At 41.7% G+C, this 23,334-nt stretch overlaps 1 protein-coding gene across 4 annotated transcripts in view; it reads right to left on the reverse strand.

Moving 5' to 3' along the window:
• Nucleotides 1-1,678: 1,678 nt before the first annotated feature.
• ORC1 (origin recognition complex subunit 1) overlaps nucleotides 1,679-23,334 on the reverse strand; it is a 30,228-nt gene continuing 8,572 nt past the window's right edge. For all 4 annotated transcript variants that reach the window (XM_028511826.2, XM_036026086.1, XM_036026085.1 and 1 more), the window contains 14 exons: nucleotides 22,488-22,666; nucleotides 21,029-21,347; nucleotides 17,149-17,515; nucleotides 16,137-16,241; nucleotides 15,387-15,567; nucleotides 13,627-13,724; nucleotides 12,960-13,061; nucleotides 12,328-12,499; nucleotides 10,841-10,948; nucleotides 10,389-10,538; nucleotides 8,641-8,760; nucleotides 4,113-4,282; nucleotides 3,501-3,588; nucleotides 1,679-2,080 (listed from right to left, as the gene is read on the reverse strand). In XM_028511826.2, coding sequence (XP_028367627.1) covers nucleotides 1,886-2,080; nucleotides 3,501-3,588; nucleotides 4,113-4,282; nucleotides 8,641-8,760; nucleotides 10,389-10,538; nucleotides 10,841-10,948; nucleotides 12,328-12,499; nucleotides 12,960-13,061; nucleotides 13,627-13,724; nucleotides 15,387-15,567; nucleotides 16,137-16,241; nucleotides 17,149-17,515; nucleotides 21,029-21,347; nucleotides 22,488-22,666 — 2,354 coding nt within the window. In that variant the 3' untranslated portion in view covers nucleotides 1,679-1,885. The remainder of the gene's footprint in view (nucleotides 2,081-3,500; nucleotides 3,589-4,112; nucleotides 4,283-8,640; nucleotides 8,761-10,388; nucleotides 10,539-10,840; nucleotides 10,949-12,327; nucleotides 12,500-12,959; nucleotides 13,062-13,626; nucleotides 13,725-15,386; nucleotides 15,568-16,136; nucleotides 16,242-17,148; nucleotides 17,516-21,028; nucleotides 21,348-22,487; nucleotides 22,667-23,334) is intronic.

The following is a 23,334-nucleotide window of genomic DNA, read 5'->3' on the forward strand; positions in this document are numbered from 1 at the left end:
ACGTAAAAGGGTTTTGAATTGCAGAGCTCTTTTAGTATGTTTCCATTTTGTCGGTCATTCATTTTTCTTATTCTGTAGATGACTTATTTACCCATTTTCCTTTTAAAATATCATGTAATTCTTTAAAATATTGATAGTGATCTAAGTCCATTATATGTATATAAATATTTGTATATACATCAATGTGCATTTTTCTTGAAGTTGTAGACATTTCACTAAAATTTTTCATGATTCTAAAAATTCTCCTACACAATTTATCACTCAAAATTTAACATTTATATACTAGTATACCTATTATAAATGTTTATAATTATTTATATCTCTTAAATATACAAACCCAATCAAGATTCAGTGCATTTAGTTCTCATTTATTTTCCTTTAGTTTAGAATAATTCCTCCATTTTGTCTTTTGTGATATTGACATTTTTGAAGAGGGGTAGTTGCTTTGTAGAGTATTTCCCCCATAATTTTGATTTAGCTGATAATTTTCTCAACAGATTCAAGTAAAAAATTTCTGGCAGGACTCTTACAATATTATATGGGTGATGTTTTTCTCATGAGGATGCTTGAGATGTCAGTTTGTCCCATTGTTGGTTTTTATGTAAATATTAGAATTAACTTGCAAAGTTATACAAAAAACCCTGCCAAGATTTTGATTGGAATTGATTTGTATTTAGAGATTAATTACCTCTTTTTATTAGCTTTATTCCTAGGTACCTTATATTTCCTGTGCCGTCTAAGTCTCTTTCATTTAAAGATTTGTTTTAGGATAAATGGTACTCCTTAAAATTTACATTTTCTAGCTCTTTGTTGCTGGAGATTCCTTATCACTAGTATTATTTCCAGCATTTCTTTCTCATATACTAAGTTTGTTGTCACTCATGTTGTTCAAAGCTTAAAAAACACGTAAGGACATACAGTGAAAGTCTTCCCTTAACTCCTGCTCATAGCCATCCATTTCTTTCCCAGAGGCAACCAATAAACCAATTTTTTATATATTCTCCCAAAACTGTATCAATAAAATTGTATGCAGATATTTATATGTGAGGGGAGACCAAAAAAACCCCTTGGAATTTACTTATAAAAAATTGTGTATTTATTCTTACATGTGTAAACTTCAGTTACCTTCCAAGTACTCTCCATTTAATGCAACACACCTATGTAAATGGTTTTTTCCACTGATCAAAATAGTTTTTTAACTTCTTAATTTTGATGCCTTTTGGTGCTTCTGACATTTTTTTTGTTTCACTCCTTCCACATGGGCAAAATGTTTCCCTTTGAGGACTTTTTTCATCTGGAGAACCAAAATAAAGTTGCTCAGGACAAGATCCAGTGAACAGGGAGGGTGGGGCACAGGGATTGTGCAATTTTTGGTCAAAACTGCTGAACATTCAGCACAGTGCGGGCAGGTGCACTGGTAAATCACCCACCATGAAACGGGCAAACACACTGAAAGAGTCTTCAAAAAAAAATTCACTGAAGCTGAACGCAGCTTCTCACAATGCCAGCTGGTACACTGATACAGAAGGGTTCCTAGAACACTCACTCGGTGGGGGAGGCCTGCCCTTCAGAAGATAAATCCAGGTTTGTTTAGGGTCCCCCCTTGTGTATGGTATGTTACCGCTAAATAGGTGGCAGTGCTTCTGACAGAAATAAAAGTCAGAAGGAGGGCCTCTTGTAGGAAGGATGGTATGGTTTTATAATCTGATGTTTGTAATGACTATACATTTCCCAAACACTGGAAAAAGAAAAGTCGTTAATGGAAAATTACAAACTACACAGTAGCCATTTCCCTTCAGTATACTTTGCCACAATTCCATGTGCTTAGAAAAAGAAAATCAGGCTCTTTAAAAACAGCAGCTCCCAGTCCTTCCTTTGAAGCCCTTCACTCTTCTTTCAGGGCATACAGCACATCGCCCTGGCTAACGTTGAGTCGCACACGAAGGAGCAGGTCATTCCTGCTGGGCTCCACAAGGAGGAGGCGGCAGGAGCCCAGCTGAGAGCACACCGCCATGGTCTCTGACATGGTGGGGTACGGCAGCCCCTCCATCCTGCACAGCTCCACGTGTTGCCTGTACACCTGGAAACAAAAAGCAAATCCAAGGTCAGCTCCTGGAAAAGTAAAGAGAGATACTTCTAGATCTATGTCGGATCATTTATTTCCTCTTTCGGGGAAATCAGACACTTCTTGGCCAGGATACTTAATACCTGAGAAGGCATCCGTGGGTGCCCCAATGGGGCGCAAACGAGGGACAGAATGCAATACGGACTTTGGAATCGGGAGTAGCAGGTCTGAATCCTGGTTCTACCAATTACCTAAGTATGACACCTGGGTGAGTTATCTCAGTTTCTGAGCTTCAGTTTTATCTATTAAATGTATTGTATCTCTTGAGTTAATGGATATAAAATGTCTAGTACTGAGGTTGTGATACACACAGTTCTAGTATCCAGGGCTGAGAGTTGCACAATTGAGATTGTCATAATTCAAGTCAAATTTTGCTATAAGGCATTTTTCTTAGTAGACACAGTGTAGAGGTGCCAACACATGGCCCTTGGAAAGGCACAAAGGCACAAAGACAATGAATAAACAGAAGCAGGAGGATAGCTGGAAGCATAGATTCCTACCTAAAACCCCAAGTAGGTCAGGCAAGTCTGTAGTACCTTCTGGTTACTCTCTCTTCTATTTACAAATCTACCTTCCACCCCAACACCCACCAATACCAGAAGCTTTTCAAGGAGCAGAGATATTAACCAATTTAGCTTGGGGCCCCTAATTCACATCACAGCTAATGAGACATTGTAGATGTTCAGGAAATGTTTGCAAACTAAAATGGAAGTGACTCTGCAGAAGAGCTGTTTCAGGCTCTAAGAAGGAAAATAATGGGCAAAACACGATCAGCAACTAAATGTTTAAGAAAGAATTTAAAGTAAAGCTGAAAGGAAGTCAAGAAGTACCTGGAAGAAAATGTTCTGCACGTCTGAAACACCCGCACACACAGACGCACACGTTCCCGGTACACACTCCAACACCTTTAACAATTCACCTCCTGAGGGAGCCACCGCCAGTGGACTCCAGTTTAAGTAAACCACTCTAAGGCATGAGCCCGCACGCTTCCTTTTACTCTATACAATTTAAACTATGCCCAAAGAATGTTCAGATGGACCTTGGTGATCTTAAACATGGCTTATTCTGAAAGTCTTGCCCCTACTACACCACATACGCTGTATTATGGCAGTACCTTTTGACATGTTCATCTTTGAACCTCCCACTCCTAAAATAGTATCTGGCACATAGTAAACCTTCAATCTAATACATAGAAACTAGGTGCTAAAGGTCGCTTCTCATGCAACTCAATAAAACATCACATAAAAATAGGTGCTGGTTTGAAGTTCTTCCACATTATTATCAGGTTGTCACAAATTGTTACACAGTGACTGAAATGCCCATGTATTTTTAAGGCACTAGACAAAAATCTAGGATTTGAAAAAAGATTGATCACCTGTTGAAATGTTGCTTCCTCCAGTCCTGATCGATGGAATTCTGCAAGGAGGGCTCTCAGGAAGCTCTGTTCCATAACAGAGGAATTTCTTAAAGGAAATAAAGAGATGTGAATTCTCAGTAAGTGGCTACACCAACACGGAGAGGAAAGCCAAATAAAACTTTTCTGCATCTTTAGAGACAGAAAAAACCCGGGGACTACTTGCTCCTGTATTATTCAGTAAGGGTCCCCCCGAACCTCCTAGAAGTCAAAATGACATAACAAATGCCACTTTGGAAGCAAGTGGCACGGCAACTGCATCCGGAAAGGCATGAGCACCCCCATCTCATGAGCTCAGCACACCCATCAGTGGCGACAGGTAGCCTTCTTCTCGTTCCCACAGCTCGTCACTGAACACCCACAGTGTAACTCAGTTCATGGAAATTCTCCTACTGTACTAGGTTTACATCCCTGACTATGCCCCTCAAGAAAAAGGACAGTGTCTTCAACAAATGCAGGGGGAATGAGTAAAAGCTTTTGAAAGGGAAACATGCTTCCACGACCTTCCCAGACTGTGGCCCTCTCCAGTGGTCTTCCAAAGAGGCCCAGGGCCAGGAAGGAGAAGCATCTTACTTGATGGCAGTAATGTATGACGATGAAAACATTTCATCCACTGCTTCCAGTAAGTGGGCTACAGTGACCAGGCCAGGGGAGCCAGGCTTCCGGCAGGAGAACTCGCAGATCTCCGTGGCACGCCTACAGATGTCCAGGCAACGCCTTGCATCTCCAGAGAGGGCTGCTACCTTCAAGAGGGAACATTTTATTCCTTGAGGTCCCCTTGCCATATCAGCCCAGGAGAAAAACCAACAGATTCCGTGTTCAACTAAAAAAGTAAAGGCAATGCTGGAAATGGACTTAAGCCCTGAAGGTAAGCACTCAGTCCTGGCTGGGAACCCAGAAGCCAGACATAAATCATCACAGGCACGTGCTGCTTAGCAATGGGATGCGCTCCGAGAAATGCCATCAGGTGATTTCATTGCCATGCAAACATCTGAGTACATTTACACGCCTACATGGTATACTTTTTAGTAGAAAAAAAATACACCTTAAATGATGAGTAGTAAATACATACTCTAGTAACAGTCTTTTATTATCAAGTATTGCATATTATAAATTATTGTATATGCTAAACGTTTACAGAACTGGCAGCACAGTGGGTTTGCTTATAGCAGTATCACTACAAACACATTGTGCTTCAACATCACAATGGCTACAACATCACTGGGCAATAAGGGTTTTTCAGCTTCATTATAATGTTATGGGCCCACTGTCACATATGCGGTCCTTCGTTGATCAAAATGTTATTATACAGCACATAACTTTGTACTGTGCCCTGGACTCTTTTCTACGTCCAAACCTTTGTCTTGGTTTTACAAATAACTCCACAGTGGAAAAGGCAGAAATTCTTGGCTTTATTTATATTAGGGACCCATGGCCCATGATCACACTGAAACATCTGGAAACACAAGGATTCTCATTCCTTGCAGGATGAGAAAAAAATGTGCCCTCAGAAGCAGCCAGGGAAGGCCAAGAGACAAAATAGGCGGGGCCTACTCTGGAGGTAAAGCCACAGCTGGGACTCCCTCACAGCATGCGGTGACTTTTGGAGACTGCCTGGCCAATGGTTCAACAGCCAGCATCAAGAGGGAAGGAGGCCACAAACCTGGGGGACCCAGAGGAGTCTGTGGTTAGGTGAGTCAGACCAACGCACACTGCCAGCAGCTCAGCTGTTGCTCCCTCCTCTGCATGTGCACAGAGGCTGAGGGTCTCCTGGGCTCCCTTCACAGGGAAGCTTATCCTCTCTCCCAAGCTTATTTAGGCCACTTGCAATTTAAATTTCCCTGAGGGAATTCTGGGACTCACTGTGGACTGCATTCCCAGTACTTGCCAACAGTCCTGACCATTTGCCTGACAACCGTCTCAGGTGACATCCTGCCTAATGACATGCCAAAATGATTATTTCTTTCCAAAATCCATACTACATTAACTTTGAAAAAAAAAAAAAAGCAAATTATATAGGCATATATATAGATATATGTATATATACACACACACAACACACAAAGACAAAAAATAGTCCTGGCTGGTGTGGCTCAGTGGATTGAGTACTGGCCTGTGCCTGGGTTACAGGCCAGGTCCCCAGTTAGGGGCACTCGAGGGGCAACCACACATTGATGTTTCTCTCCCTCTCTTTCTCCCTCCCTCCCCCTCTCTAAAAATAAATAATTTCTTTTAAATCTTAAAAAAAATAAAATAAAAAATTGTTTCTGGGAAGTAGGATTACAGGAGTTTTTAAATGTTTTGTGTATACTGTTTTCAGATTTTAAATTTAAGACATTCAAAACAAAAATATCAGTTTTCCAGTAACCTAAGACAGAAACTGAGTATCAGTTTATATTCTTCCCTTCCTGTAATCTCCCAGAGATCCAGGTGGTAAGGATGTTTCCCTGTCGTATCTTTCTTCCAATTAACATTCCCATGGCCTTGGGAAGCAGTACTGTGTTAATAGCGTGGATTCAAGCTGCTGCAGAGGCCTAAAAACAAAATGCACAGGACCCTGGGAGGCAAGAAAACACCCCAAACAGTCCTCACCCTGAGACTATCTGTGAACCTTGGTGACAATAAGCATCCTTTTTGACTGCTGCTGTGATGACAGAGACAAAAGAAAAAGCTTGGTCCCACCCAACATGCAATCTAAAAGAAGACTCTGCATGATCTTGGGAGTTGACCTCAGTAGGAGGGTGAATGAGAGACTCATCATGCAGAAGGAATGGCAGAAAAATGACCTGTTTAGACCTTGGTCGAAGTGATGAAGAGTAAAAAAACTCACGGAGTCTTTTCAGTCACAAGCCTTCATATGGATGTGCATCTCCTAAAAACCTCAAGTGGAACATTTTTGTCTCAAAATGGTGCCAGTTGATAGTGCCCTTTGGTAACTGACAGAAGCAGTAACAAATTCTATATGAACTCAACTTCAACCGAGGCCTCAACTAATTCTCAAATAAAGCTCTAAGGAAAACGAGCATACAGGAAAAAATGAAACAAAACAAAGAAAACTAGACAGAATAATAAGGAAACAAGGCCATATACGCATGGGAACCAGCAATCAATACAAGTGGACTCACAAAGACTTTCTAATTATAGGAGACAGAATACAAAATAGGTATGTTTCCTTATGTGTAAAGAAATAAAAGAGAGGTTTGAAGTTGTAGGCAACAGTTTTGGGTGAAAACAACATTCAAATCTGATGTCTTCTGAAATCTTATTAAAAGACCAAGAACCATAAATAAAGGAAGCAATAGGAGTAAACAATATAATTCTGCAGTTGGAAAGAGGTGGCAGAGTAGTGGCTGATTTAGTAGAGTGAAGAAACACAGTAATAAGTCAGTAATGAGGAATCTAAAAGCAAATCTAAACCATACTGAAAATCTACAAAATGCTCAGGTTTAGTGGTATTGGAATTAGAGGTAAAGGGGACGTCTGACTAAAATAAGGAGTAGTTAAACTGATGCCCTATACCAGGAATCAGCAAACTATGGCCCACCACACATTTTTGTAAATAAAGTTTTACTGGAACACAGCTTTGCGTATTCCTTTACCCATTGTGCATGGCTGCTTTTGGTGATGCAAGGGCAGAGTTGAGCACTAGGACCACTAAAGGGAGGGACACTTTAGGGCTCTGGAAGAAAATTTTGTATCATGTTAATTTGTACTGTTTGCATAAAACTGCCCTGGAGATGGTCCCTCTCAGACTATGGCAGGAGACCCAAGATTTATTCTCAAACAAGAATGAACAAAGTCTCTAGACCAGGGACACTAGTAATTATGGCAGGGAAGGGGATGTCCCTCAACATTTACATGCTGAACTCTGACTCCGGCCCACCTCACCCACCCCCGGAACACTGCCCTCCAGACAGCACACAGGAAGCCTGCTATGGGAAATCTGACCATCCCCATGGGAAACTACTCAAGATATGGAAATTGGCCAATTGGATGATCCCAGTGAAACTCCCAGTGAAGCAGTTCCACTCATGTGCTCAGAGCTCCCAATTAGCTTTGTAATCTCCATTCTTACACCTGAGTGGACAACCAAGACATCTGAGGAAAGTAAGAATGCAAGAAAAACCAACAGACAAAAGTATCTTGGAGGAAAAGGAAGAAGATAGCCTCATTAAATAGGGTGGCATAAAAAAATGACCATTTGGAGAAAAAAAAGAACTTTTAGAAATTGCATTACAGAATTAAAAAACTCTCCTCATTAGAAGGGTTTGATGGTAACTCTGGGGATCTGAGAAAGTAAAGCTTAAAGACAAGTACCTATCTGGCTCACCTGACCCCAGAACCTAACACAGGAAGTGGCCAGCTCTGAGCAGGTGTTATGTACACGTGCTGCTGCTATAGGCAGAGTTCACATCTTCTCGGGCAAGACACTAGAAATGGAAATATGTTTATAATTCTTGCAGATGCTGAAATACTGTGGATGTGTGGTTTCTTGCCTTCAGCTTGAGGGAGGTATTTAACCCACTTTATTCCTGAGCAGCCTCACAGACTAGTCTTAGCGGAATCTCGTTGGGCATTCTATTCTCCCAGTGAGCCTGGAGGACACAGGTAGTCCAAATCTCATACCTACGCTAGGCAGTTACAGACATGATTGAATTTAATTCTCACAACGACCCTACGAGGTGGCTAGTATTAGTCTCATTTTCCAGAAAAGTAATCAAAGGCACAGGAAGTTTTAAAATATTAATAACTTTCCTAAAACCTTCAGCATGCCTATTAAGTGTCAGAGCCAGAATTCAAATCTGGGATCTATTTAACTATTCTTCCCTTTTCATTCTGTAAAGCTTCCTGCTTCCTGAATCAATTAATCTTCATTTGTATATAAGCCCACCATAGTCATAGCCTTCTAATCAATTATACAGTAAGATTTCAGGAATTTTTCAGAACTTTGTTTCTACATTTTGTATTTGTTTTTATAGGACTTCCTAAATTTCTCTTCATCCCTGGAGTATGCAGCACAAGGCTGTACACCGACAGGTGCTTAGCAGAGAACTGCCAACTGGTTTGTAGGTACTACTAGGATCTCTGGAGGGTGACTTACCTTCCTGGCTACCAGCTGGATGGCATCATCCTCAAAGGCCTTTAAATGTCTGAGTCGGGACATGAGGATCTGCTGCAGTTGCCTGTAAGTGTACGGCTGGAAGCACATCCTGGTGAGACCCTGGGGAGCCAAGATGACAAAGGAACAAGTTCACTGATTGCCCTCTCTAACAACCCTGGTGGAAAGCCACCCACTAGTCCCTAGACCCAATTCCTAGGTCCCACTTCACAGAATTCATGCTGGGACTACCACTGCTTCCAGCTCTTCATTACTGACAATAGCCAGTGGTATCCTGTAGGGCAGTAGTTTTCAACTACTTTTCATTTAGTTTAAAAGATCCTTTTATTCTACCAAATCATTGCGAAGTAAACAGAAGTAGAGGCGCTCTAGTTAAAGTGGGCAGGAGGACCTTCAGCTCTGGGATCTGTGCAGGCACAGCCCCTGGCTTCACTCATCACGCTTGTGAAGACCAGATGCCGAGCTTCCCGCTGAACCACGCACGGGTCTGGGAGGGCAGAGACCACGTCTGCCTTGCTCACTGCTACGGTCTAGGCATCTTACACTGCGTGGGAAGGGTAAGTACTTAAATATACTTTAAAAATGATTAAACCTCCAGGGCTCTGCAGTTCCAGAGTGAACAGGTTAGCAAAACATCAAGATATGTTTGCAGCACATCATGTAATGATGACATATTTAATTCCAACTTAAAACGGTAAGAATTCCTGGCTTGCGTAGCTCAGTGGATTGAGTGAGGGCTGTGAACCAAAGTGTCGCAGGTTCGATTCCCAGTCAGGGCACATGCCTGGGTTGCAGGCCACGGCCCCTAGCAACCACACATTGATGCTTCTCTCTCTCTCTTTCTCCCTCCCTTCCCTCTCTAAAAATAAATAAATAAAGTCTTCTAAAAAATGGTTAAGAATTTCAGGAACCATAATTTCTTTCTTTTTTAAAAAAGATTTTATTTTTAGAGACAGGGGAAAGGAGAAAGAGAGGGAGGGAAACAACAAAGTGTGAGAGCAACACCAATGGGCTCCCTCTCACACATCTACAACTGGGGACCTGGCCCACAACCCAGGCAAGTGCCCTGACTGGGAATCAAACCACCAACCTTTCCATTCACAGGCCAGTGCTCAATCTACCTAGCCACACCAGCCAGGGCATGAACCATATTTCTTACTTTTCCCATTTATTTGAATTTCCTATGTATTCATTTTTGCAGAACTTCTTGGCCCCCCCTTCTGGATCTGTAAGAACAGCGTGAACCCCTGGCTGGCGTAGCTCAGTGGATTGAGCGCGGGCTGGGAACCAAAGTGTCCCAGGTTCGATTCCCAGCCAGGGTATATGTCTGGGTTGCAGGCTATAACCCCCAGCAACTGCACATTGATGTTTCTCTCTCTCTCTCCCTCTCTAAAAATAAATAAATAAAATATTAAAAAAAAAAAAAAGAAAAAAAGAAATAGCCCTGGCTGGCATAGCTCAGTGGATTGAGCGCAGGCTGGGAACCAAAGTGTCCCAGGTTCGATTCCCAGCCAGGGTACATGCCCGGGTTGCAGGCCATAACCCCCAGCAACCGCACATTGATGTTTCTCTCTCTCTATCTCCCTCCCTTCCCTCTCTAAAAATAAATAAATAAAATCTTAAAAAAAAAAAACTATATTCACTTAAATCTAAATATCAAGTTTATTAAAAAAATTTAAAAAAAAAAGAAATTTATAAAAGAACAGCTTGAGAATGGCCCTAGGACCTACCAGTCGGCTGGACACCCGGTTCATCATGATGCGCTCTGGCAGGTCCATGGTATTGGCAATGGTCAGGACCACAAGCTGGGCCTCCTTGTGAGTGGGCCAGTCAAAGAGATTGTACATTACGTCTTGTTTCTGAGTCCACAGAAGGTCAAGCTGCCAGGAAATTAAGAGTGAGATGCAGGGTCAACCACAGAGACCTGTTCACTGTGGTTGAACATAGGCCAGGGCCCCAGAACATAGGCCTGTTACCATCGCTTTAACAGCATGTGTTTCTCAGGTCATGTCCCCAAAGCAGCAAGGAAATCAATGGGCATGTGCCTCTGGAGACCAGAGAGCAGGCTACAACGAATGAAGAAGGGAGCCATAACTTCCGCCCTGCCCAGTTATTTGCTCCCAGAACATCAGTCAAGAACTGCGCCCCTTCTCTACCAGTCCTCCCATGGGCATCTCCTTACCTCGTCCACAAGCAGCACAGTGGTTTCCTGAGAGGATCCTCGGGTGCAAAATCGCTTTGCCAGCAGTTCTACTGCATGGTTAGCTGTTGCCTTTTGGCCTGTCATCTTCTGCATTAGGGGAAAATAAGTGGTAAAATAAGTAAGGACTTTCTTCCCCCGGGCTTAAAGTTAAATCTGCAAATAGAGGAAGCTATTTAGTCTGAGGACTTCAGGATCCTATACACTGACTCTGCCTTCTACTCTAGTCTAACCTAAACACGGAAGGAGAAGAGAAGGCAGTAAAACAGAAGATAAAGTCTGTGTGATTGAAATGCAAATGAGCCACAGACTGGTCCCAAAAGACACTCCAAAATCATTACTTCATGACTCTATTTAAAACCAGACATAATTTGTTATGACAACTTATGAACAATAGAGCGAGGTTCAAACTCTGGCCTACCTCTAATCCCTTTTCTGTTTTTTGCCACACTGCCTCCTATGTGTGAATGGTTCCCACCATGTTAGTAAGTACTGGCTTCTAGTCATTCATATCGAGCTCTTAGACTTTAAGGTGCTTGAGAGTAGGAATTTTGCCTTCTTTGCCCTTGCTATCTCTATACAAAGGGCAATGCCTGGTATGTTGAAAATATTTCTGGCATTGGCTAGTGTGACTCAGTGGATTGAGCATCCACCTGTGAACCAAAAGGTCACTGGTTCAATTTCAGGTCGGGGTTCATGCATGGATTGTGGGCCAGGTCCCCAGCTGGGGCATGCAAGAGGCATCTGGTCCATGTTCTTCCCACACATCAATGTTTCTCTCCCTCTCTTCCCCTCTCTTTAAAAATAAATAAATAAAATCTAAACAACAACAACAACAACTTTGAGATTGGCCAAAAAGTTCTTTTGGTTTTGTTAGATGGCTCTAGTAGCACTTAGCTGTCTTTAACTTCATTTGAAACAATTTTGTTACATTGTATTGTGACAGCTGTCCTATCAGTGTGCATTAAAAAAAAAAATCAAAATTGGTGAATTTCTGTGTAGCCATTTTAATATTGAAGATGGAAGAAAATAAGCAACATTTTCAGCTTTACTCTTTCAATAAAGGTAAAAACACAACTAAATGCAAGAAAAGATTTGTGCAGTGTATGGAGAACGTGCTGTGACCAGTCAAACGTGTCAAAAGTGGTTTTGTGAAGTTTCACGCTGGAGATTTCTCACTGGGCGATGATCCATGGCCGGGTAGACCAGTTGAAGTTGATAGAGATCAAATCAAGACATTAACCAAGAACAATCAATGTTATACCACGTGGGAGATAGCCAACATACTGAAAATATCCAAATCAGTAAAGTTACTGGTGAAAATGAAAAATGTGCCTTTTACTTTATGGAAAAAACTAGACTTTTTGGCCAACCCAATATGCCACACGCACAGAATTAAGTAAATATTTCTCTTTTCATGTGCCACCGAGAAACTGTGTTTTCTAAAAAGCCCAAACTGCTTTTCTTACCTGCAAGATTTGCACATAGACTTGGTGGGGCTCTGTCAGCTTCATGCCATTGACTTCAATGTACTGAAAGGGAGGAACATCCTTTGCTTGGGCTGCCTGCTGCAGGCAGTGTATCACCTCGTGCACAGTGGCAGTCTTCCCTGTCCCAGGCACCCCCGAGATATACATGCACCTAGGTAAGAAGGGAAGACGTGTGGGTTAGGCCCGTGCCAGCTGCCTCACGTTATCACCAGCTAGGAGTGTGCAAATGTGTGCTGAAGGAAGGGCCAAGACCCCTAAAATGTGGAGGTGGGGGCAGTAAGGGCCATTCTAGGAAGCTGGTCAGAGCAGGACCTGTTTCCGTAGCATCCTTCATTCCATAAGCAATGCTGCATGCGAACTGCCTACCCAAAGGCCAGTTTCATTTTTCTCTAAAAACAAACAAACAAATAAAAAAGCCCCCCAAAACAAACAGAATTTCTACTCCCACAGAATGACTTTGACAACAAAAGCTGCTTCAGAGGCTTCAGCAACAACTTTGCCTGTTCTCCTGACACCGGGGAAAGGCCTTGTGGTTGAACTATGACACCTGTGGGGATGTACTAATAGGAGTGGTCTCCCTCGATCATCCTGCCTGGCTCAGCAGGACTCACCCTCCAGTATGGTCAAGGAGTTTGCTTTCCACAAAGTTGTAGATATCTTGAAATTCCTTTTCCCGACAGGGAAGTGAGTCAGGAACAGCAGAAACATGCAGACTAAATAAAGAAAAAGGACTTCAGAAGCATTTCACCATCTACTCAATAATAAATGGAAAAGACTTATCTATAGTTTCTATATAAAACCTTGATTACAAATCCAAGGGAATGTCTTCGCTCTCAATTCACTTCCTGTGGCCTCATAATCCCTTTTTCCACCCAAATCACCAAAACTCAATGGTTCTAACCAAAGGTACATATCACCTGGGAAGCTTTCTCCAAATCACATGGGTAGACCTCATCCCACAAGAGATTCTAATTCAGTTGATTTCTGGCAGGATGTAGGCTTGTGTATTTTGAAAAAGTCCCAACATAATTCTAAAGGGTTCCATTAACTGAGAAGCAGTGTCCTGACTAATCACCTTCCATCCCTGAGAAAATGACGGCAGTAGCCTGGAAGGTCACTCCTTTTAAAACCTGTCCATATTAGCTGACCCAGACATTACTTGAGAGGTTTCTTCTTTCCCAACATAGAAGTTCATTTTACTCTATTACTCCTATTTCATGTGAGTGAGAGTGAAGGCCCATTCCTTCCTATCTGAAAGGGGCCCATGAGCAGTGTTACCTCAGGCGGGCCTCCTCTAGCATGCTGGCTGGCTCCTGGGCAGCCAGGCTTCGGCTGCGGATCTGGGGAGTGGCAGAATGTGGCCTTCTAGACTTGGGCTTTATTCAAAAGAGAGAAAGAGAACATATTTCAGTAGGAAAAAAACAAAGAAAAATATCATTCAGGACACATTAGCAAATCTGCTTCCAGGTGACACGCTAAAAAGAAAAGAGGTGGTGAATTCCTCTTAGTTCTTGTATGTATAGGGTACCTATAACTGTCCACCTCTCTCCTCACATCACACATATGCTGTATTCACAGTCTGAACATGGTTTCTTTTTTCTAATTTATACCTAGTAATTAAGATTTGAAAACAATGTCAATCTGGGGAAAGAATGGATGAAAGTATGGATTAAATACTATTTAAAAGTAACACAATACTTTGAAAGACAGACAAGAAATTATGAAGAAATCCTAACAGCTCTACCCAACTATAGTGTAGAGTAGTAGCAGGCAAAAATTTCATTTATAGGGTCCTCCTCTATGTTTGTTTGAAAATATGGTCAAACTTTAGCTCAGGACTTCTACAATACAGAATTTGGAGAAACTGCACCAGATTTTTCCATTCCAAACCCCAGGGTCACTGCTCAGTCCAGGTTAAAGCCCTGTTTTCTCATCTTCCTTGCGGCTGGCTCACTAGAACAGGCCTGCTACCCCTTCTTCATGGTGTTTCCACAAAGCACTCCCTTCTGTGGGCATTTCACCTACCCAGCCTCTGCTTCCAGCCAGGCTACAGAGCAAAGACAATCTCTCCACCTCTTTTGCAGGCAGAAAGTACAATTAGACCCTGTTTACTGGTTTAACACCTATTAACTTTGAAGAAAACAGGAAAGGAGAAAAAAAACTTGCTGAGAAGGTATAAAAAATTTGGTGGACTTCTGACTTTTTATTATGTAAGATGCCCTCATACCCTATCTCTTCTGGGTGGGACCCAAGAGATTAACTCACCCTAGAAGGCAGGCAAACTGTTTACTTAATGAAGAATTCCAGGTAAAACTGCCTCACGTCCAAAAGTGACCTATGGGATTTCCTTTCCCAGGGGGGTTCCAAAGAACATTATGCTCCAGAAAAAAATGTTAACTGGTCAAGGACATACTCTAAACCTCTTTGAAGATCATAATAACATTAATATGTTAATGGCCTTGACAAGTCATGCGATACTGAAAGCAATTCAACTTCATGTAATCCAAACATTTCTCACACACATTTGAACATGGGAAGACTCTTTTCTTAATAGCTTTCAACTTTCTACCAAAGCTCCACTGGAAGCACAAGACGTCAATTTATTTCTTTAATCTTAGCCACTGTGCAAGTCATTACCAACAACGGAGTAGCACTCCTGTTTCTCAAGTGCATCGAGTGGCACGAAACCAACAACAGGGCTCTGCAGCCCTGGATGCAACACCTCGTGGGCACTGATTGTGCACAAAGCACTCTGGTGGGTTTAGTGGGAAACACAAAGAGGAGGAGCCAGTCCTTGTCCTGCCCTCTGGAAGTTCAGCTCTTCGCCACCGGACTGCAAATCTTAACAGGAACCTGGATTCAGAAATCACTATCTGCTGGATTCATTTTCAGCTCTAGGGTTCAGGAACATTCCAAGTGTACCAGCTTTGAATACAACAGACCTGTGCTCAGAATCCAGCTGCTACTAGTAACACTGTGACCCTAGCCATCACAAGAAAGAGATGCTTCACTAGAAAATGAAGCTAAAAGAACCTTACGGTTTTCTTTGGTGTCTTGGAGGGGGTCTTTAAAGACGACTTCATGGAAGAGTGTAGGTTCCTGGGTGTTCTCCTTGGAAAGGGTGGTGTTGAGGCCTCTTCCTTCTCACTATCAGAGTCTGAAATCTCTGCTGCCGGCAGAAACTCTTCCTCTTTGTCATTTTTACTATTACCAAAAAACCTGAATGGTGGGGCACATTTTCTGATATTCAGTGTTTGAAGTCTAAATAACAAGTGCCCTAATAGGTCAGTATAAATTAAAGGTGCTAGAGTCTCTCCTGAGGCTGAGCAATACAGAGTGTGCCCCACTTCCTTGCTACTGAGGTGCTCTGCTAAAGGGATTATTTATAGTATTTTTGTGCCTTGTATATTATTATCGCCATTTTACAGATAAGGAAACTGATGCTTAGAAAGGTTGCATAACCTTTCCAAGGCTACACAGATAATCAACAATGAAGCTCAGTTTCAAACCCAAGGCTCTCAGAATCCAAGTTCAATCACACCTTAACAGTCTTGCAAGGTGTGATTATGGGGCCCTAAGAGCCACCTTTGCCAGGGGCAGTGTGTCTTGCCCCTTTCAAACTATGACATTTATGTGAAATTAACATAATTCCAAACATACTAGGTAAAAAGATGAATTTCAGTGGAATAGCAAATAACAACCAAGAACTATAAGAGGCTTTAAGAAGATGATAGATATCATAGATGGCAGTGATAAACATTTTTCTGCAGGCCAAGGAGCACTCTTACCTAAGCTGCTGCCTAATCCGATTCAAAGTCAAGAGAGAACTCTTTCTGCGGATCCGATGGGGAGTAGAAGTAGCTTCATCCTGAGCTTCTGGTTGTTTTGCCTCCCTGCAAGATACCACAGCAAGGTTATAAAAAGCAGTTTCGGGCACTAGGGATCAGCGGCAGACACTAGAAAATAGTCAGATGGCCTGACTGGCTACTATTCTTCTCACAGGAGCTAATCATTTCGCTAAAAAGTTTATAATTTAAGGTTTGACTCAAACCCAGAGATCAAAATTTGCTTGAAGCTTATTATTTAAATCAGACTCACCATCTCCCCACCTAGAGGCCAGAATGTACCAACCCCAGGCAGTTTCTTTTTCTTTCTTTCCGACGTGTTTATGAACTCATGGTCCACCCAGCTCAAGGTTAGTGGAAACGTAGCTATATATTAAATATAAAGCATTTATAAAGCAAACTTTAACATTTTAGTGTTCTGGGTGCTGGAGTTTCTGAGCATGAAACACAGAAATGTGTAATTTCTGGCTTCTCACATTAGTTGTGTAGTCCATTATTTACAAATACTGTTGACTGGCAAACTGTAAACTTTATTCTAGATGCATTATCTTCCTGCACTACATGTATTTGAGAATGGTTTTTTAAAAAATACTAAGAAAATGGCTGTTAAAATGTGGCAAAGAGTCCCAGCAAATAATGAAATCCAGGACTCTGAAGCAATTCAGGTTTGGGAAACCATCTTCTGAAGCAGTGATGCCCAGAGGACAGGCAGGTATACCAGAATCATCCAAAGAGCATTTCAAAAATGCAGATTTCTGGGCCCAACATTTAGAGATTGATTCACTGTTCCTGAAAAAGAGGCTCAGAAATCTGTATTTTGGAAAAGCTCCTGGTGATTCTACGACACATTCAGAGCTGCGACCCACCGCTCTAATTTTATTGACTGTGACCCAAACACACCCCATCACGTGAACCACCTATCTGCTCTGTGGGGGGAGAATAACATCCCAGTTACCTCTTTTTGATCTTTTCTGGCTTCAGAACCACAGAAGGCACCACCGAGGACCTCCTTCCCCCGCTGGAAGGCTCAAGTGTTATTTTCTCACTGATTTCTGTGGTTTTCAAAGCTGGAACTCGGGTTCTCAGGGTCCTGCGACACTCATGTGAAGCCTTCTTGTCCTCCTCAGCATAAGAGCGTCGAATCTCCCCAGTTTTCTCTGGGGCTTTCAGAGCTGGAGAGGAGGCCTGAAGTCCATCAAGCTGAGACCTCTTAGAAGGTGAGGTGATCTCTGAGGCCACTTTCCGTTTAGTTCTTCCGGGAGAATCCAAAGAGGCCTGGGACTTCTGCTGGGAAATCCTGGTGTTAGGTGGCATAGGGAAACCTAGGCCCAAGAGAAATCACCACAGACAATGTGTAAGTTTTCCTACTAACTCCCAATCTGTTATAGCTAAATTCAGCCACTGAAGTCATACAAAGACATGAGTTATCCATATTTTGAATTATTCCATGATTTCCCCCCTAGACAAGGTAGCTATATTATTTTTAATCCCTTTCCTATTCCATGGGTGATTTTCCCAGTTAGAGCCGTAGGTTGACTATTGAGCCAGCATTTGTAAATAATGGTTAATTAGATTTCTATGAAGTACTTTACTAGAAAAGTGGTTTTCAACTAGGGGTAATATGGCACATCCTCAGCCCCCCCTCAACAGCATCTGAAAAAATTATACCAGAGGCTGTTAGGTAACACCAAGGCCTAGCTTTCTCTTAACTCAGATTGCACCCACCAATAGAGAGGACAAGGATCCCGGGGGTAATTGGCTGAATTCAGGGGATACACAGAACCACGTGTGAACCACCTTAGGATTTGCTCCTCTCTTACCATGACCACACATACCAAAAACCCTCCAATTCATTTACAGACATCAGCTGAGCTCTTAGAGTGACAAGGTATGTGTCAGGTGCTCAGAGATAAGCAAAGTTCAGTGAGACAATCCTGGTCCTCAAATGCAAGACACTCCAGTCTAACATGGGCAATGACATACACAGATGTCTACAATACAAAGTAAAATAATCATCCCAAAGCACCTAAGTGCTAATAAAGATGGCTTTTCAGATAGAACATAAAAGAAAGGCAAAATTTCAAGTGTTGAAAAGGAAAGGAGAGGGCTAGCTGGGGAGAATAAGTGAGATCCATGTGAGCTAAGACAATGAGGCAGGAAAGCACTGGGTGCAGAGTTCCCTTTAGTCACAGCTATGGTCCAGGGGGAGTAGCTACAGATAAGACGAGAACAGTCACCTAATGCCTGTGTATGAAAGTTTACAGTGGCTTTCTTACACTCACCAAAAAACTAGGAAGAACACAAATGCCTTAAACTGGGAGTAGATAAACTACAATAAATCATAATGGAATACTACATAGCAATAAAAAGGAATAAATTCCTGACACATTCAATAACATGGATGAATCTCAAGTGCATTATGCTAAGGTAAAGGAGTCAGACTCAAAAGGCTACGTACAGTATGAGTCCATTTATGTGCCATTCTGGAAAAGGCAAAACTATAGAAACAGCAAACAGACAGGTAGTTACCAGGAAGTGAGGGAAGGGCTGGCTGACTACAAAGGAACACAAGGGAATTTGGGGATCATAAAACTTCTATATCTTGATTAGGGTGGTAGTTACACATTTCTATGCATTTGTAAAAACCTGTAGAACTGTTTTTACATTCGTACACAATAGAGGAAAATTCTGCTATATGTAAATTATACCTCAATAACCCTGACTTTAAAATGCTATCTAGGGCCATATCTTATAGATCTTTGAACATGAAGCTAAAATTATAAAAATTTTTTTGTAAATATGAGGACAACTCAGGTATCAATTAATATAAAAATGTGCCAATCTACTGGTCTCCTTCATACTTCATTTTCCATCTTTCTGTCAAAAACAATTCATCTAAAATATTTTTATCATATCCTCCCTCTAATTATGTTATTGGGTCAATTTCTTACTCTTAACTTTCAATGTCCTGCAAAATCAAGTAAAAAACTACAATTTAAAAGGACTAATGACATATAACAGCAAAAGCTCTCAGAACAGCCATAGAGTGGCTTTCAGAGACATTATAAGTGAAAAAAGAAAGATTTGGAAAAGAGGCCTGGCTGGTGTAGCTCAGTGGATTGAGTGTGGGCTGCGAACCAAAACATCGCAGGTTTGATTCCTAGTCAGGGCACATGCCTGGGTTGCAGGCCATGGCCCCCAGCAACCACATATTGATGTTTTTCTCTCTTTCATCCTCCCTCCCTTTCCTCTCTAAAAATAAATAAATAAAATCTTAAAAAAAAAAAAGATGGAAAAGAATATATCCAGTATGCTACCCTATGGAATACTGAATAAAAAAGAATGGAAAGTAAAATTATATGCATATTTGTATGTTTGTGTGTGTGTGTTTATATTTATATCTGATTTTCGCAAAAAATAAAATAAAAAACCAAGATAAACCAGAAACTAATAAAGCTGATCACCTACAAAACATGGTAGGAAGAGGATGTGAACGTGAAGAAAGGAATGAGGTTTCTCTGACTATGCTTGTTTTAAATGGTTTTGACTCTTTAGCCATGTTAGCATTTTACATGTCTAAAAAAATTAATCAAATATGAAAAAAGCCCTAAAAATAAACAAATAAAAGAACCTTACTGTATATCACCAACTATGTAAATATCAGAAGAAAAAGTTTAATCAACTTCACTTCCTCAGTGGAATATATTCTAAAAGCATAAAGCACTGCCAATAAATTTTTAACTTTTACTCGGGGAGTCTGCTGTCAGTGGTAGGGTTGGTATAGCTCCTGTGAAACTCGTGTGTACCCGGCTTGCTCCTGGGAGCCGGGGCGCATCCTCGTGAAGAAGGGTGATGCAATCACAGATTATGGGAAGAAGGGGAAGAGCCCTATGGTCTATACACTAGTCGGTATGATTTCAAGACTTTTAAAATATGTTTCTTAGCTCTTCCACTAGGGATCTAAAAGCAATGTCACCTTAGTAGCAGAGATCTTGAAAAAACAGCTCATTACCGAACTCAGTATCAGTAATCACCGAGAAATACAACAATGACGTACCATCTCACACCTATGAGGGTGGCTACCTTCAAAAAGAAAAAATGACGAGTGATGGGAGGAGGTGGAGAAATCAGAACACTTGTGCACAGGTGGGGAAAATATAAAATGGTACAGCTGCTATGCAAAACAGTATGATGGTTCCTCAGAATATTAACAAAATTATCATATCATCCAGCAATTCTACTTCTGTGAATGGACCCAAAGTGAAAGCAGGAATTCAAGCAGGTATTTGTGTACCTGCATTCACAGGAGCATTAGCCACAATAGCCAAAAGGTGGAAGCAACCCCAATGTCCACTCACAGACGAATGGATAAACAAAATGTGGTACATACACATACAATAGAATATTTCAGCCATAAAAACAGGAAATTTTGACACATAACACAAAATGGACAAACCCTGAGGACATTACACAAACTTAAATAAATCAGTCAGAAAAGGACAAATACTATAGGATTCCCCTTATATGAAGTATCTTGAGTGGTCAAATTTAGAGACAGAAAGTAGAACAGTGGCTGCCAAAGGATGGGGGAATGAGAAGTTATTGTTTAATGGTTGGGAGATGATGGTGATGGCTATACAACAGTGTGGGTATATTCAATGCCAGTTAACTGTGCACTTAAAATAAAGCGGTAAATTTTTTGTTATATACATCTCAAAATGTGTCCAATCAGTACCTAGCCCACTGCTGCATTAACTCAATACTGTAGTATGAATTAGTATTTTATCATTTCCACTAGCCTCAGTGTTGCCCACTGTGACCCACTCCACACTTACTGCCAAGCTCTAGCCTCTTCCTTGCCCTTGGGGTAACAGGATGGGTACGAGTTTGGTGAGATTTGGAAGTGGAGTGCCTCGATTCAATGCTTTTGACCACACATTCTGCTGCGGTCCAAGAAGGGCTTTCTATGCTGTTTATCTTAGCTTCCATGGGCTTCCAGCATCTGGGACTGCCTTCCTGTAGCTTATCCAAGTCTGCAAGTAGATCTGGGGATAATGGTCTAAAGTTCTTCTTATTCCAAGAGAGTTTCACAAAGAATGTCTTCTCATTTTTCATATTCTTAGGTAACAGTTCATCTGGGGCTAAAGCCACGACCTGAATTTGGGAATAAGTAAATAGAAAGCAATGAGGACCAAAATAGCTAATGAATGCCCCCAGGAGAGCTATGATTACAAAGCATTTAAGTCTGCACCCTTACCTGGAACTTCACTTTTCCAAACTAAAGAGGCACAGCCATGGCACAGCACATTTCTGCAGACTCCTCCTCGCTGATCGCCATACCCCATGCTGCTTTCTTTTCCAGACCATTCTATTCAGCTATTCCAAATTTCCCCACAAACACTTCTTTAAGCATGCTTCACTGCTCAACAGCCTATAATGGCCCCCACTATAGCGAGATCAGATTATTTAAACTGATTTTCAATGCCTTCTAAAACCTGGCCCCATTTTACCCCCCAAATGCTCAATACTCTTCAAAATGGTTTTCCATCACTGGTTGAGCTTGGCTTGTTACAGTCCTGCTCACTCTCACCATCATGCTCCTGCCTAAACATCTGCTTCCCTCTCTGCCTTTCCAAATGTACCCATCTCGCTGCTCCAACATCTACACCCGGCTTTCACTCCCTCACACTCGGCCCCCAGATTGGAAAATCCAACTACAGCCATGCCAGACCAAAAGTCTTTCTGCATTACCATGAAACCACACCACCTAATCACCATGAGATCATACTTCACACCATGATCTAATCTCATTTTGGGCCTGAATTAGTTCAAGGAATAGCCCATATCTTAGTCCCCAAACCAGTATCTCAATTCAGGCTACAGCTCACTAGAACCTAGTTTATCATAAAGTCCATAACACAAATGTGCCTAGTACTAGTAACTAGTATTCTTTGTACTGATTTAAGCAAGTGTATTCAACTTCTCGTAATGCTTCATGCCTACCACAATCACAGCTAAATATAATTTCCCACTGAGATACATTTGCTAATTTCTGCTCATCCCTCAGGTCACAACCTAAATGTCACCCCCTCCAGGAGTCTCCTAACACATGATTTGCGCTCCCAATAAAGATCTGTTGAGATGAAGTAGGCAGACAAGCAGAGAAGATGACGAACAGCAAAAAATTCATTTCCATGGGGTAAATTAGAGTCAGCCATAATCTTCAAGTCATGCAGTTTAGGAGGCAGACAGAAATAAGTTCAACATAACACTGAGAATCAAGGCACTACTTACCTGCACTGAGCCAATGATGGTCTCAGCATCAATGTTGCTGTCACAGGCAGGGTAATCATACCAGAATATCTCCTGTGCATCGGGTTTCCGACCCAGCAAATGTCGTTTACCGACAGGGATTTCACAGAATCGGATAAACCACTGTACTCGAGCACGTTTCTTGAAATGAGGTTCAGAATCTAGGAGGGATAGGTAGAAAAGGTAAGGTTAAGAAAATGGGAGACTATTTTATTAGCTACTTCATATGTATCACACACTGTGCTGAGCATTTGGTGATACTTGATTAACATACTATTTTAATCCTCACAATAGTCCTCAAGGCAGGGGCTCTGGCTAGCTCCCTTACACAGGAGAAGTAATCAAGTTACAGGGATCTTAAATAATCTGTCAATGGTCACAAGACCAACCAGCAGTAATCTGACACAACCCACTTCCTAATGGTGGCTATCAGTCATCAAAATAACTACAAAAGGCATTTAAAAGGAGCAATTCTAATCAAGGGCACCGAACAAATCTTACAAATAAGTGATTACAAAGAAGCCATCGAACAGCAGAAAAACAAAAATCCTGGCAGGAATCAGAGCATCAGCCACTGAGATGACTTCTGGCAAACTTATGCTTGCAATCTTCAGCTCCATCATTGTGGACACCATTAGTATCACTCCATACCAGCATTAGCTCCAAGTGAAAGGACGTGCACTCTAGTGCCGCCATCATCGCCTCTTCTTCTTCTTCTTAGCTCTTTTCAGAGAGAGACTGAGGCACCACACAAGGACTCTAAAATCCTCACACAAGGGCCCACACTTCAAATACAGAGGTCTGTACTGCTGAAGCACTCTCCCTAGTA

Source organism: Phyllostomus discolor, chromosome 5 (genome assembly GCF_004126475.2).
Source record: "Phyllostomus discolor isolate MPI-MPIP mPhyDis1 chromosome 5, mPhyDis1.pri.v3, whole genome shotgun sequence".
NCBI lineage: Eukaryota > Metazoa > Chordata > Mammalia > Chiroptera > Phyllostomidae > Phyllostomus > Phyllostomus discolor.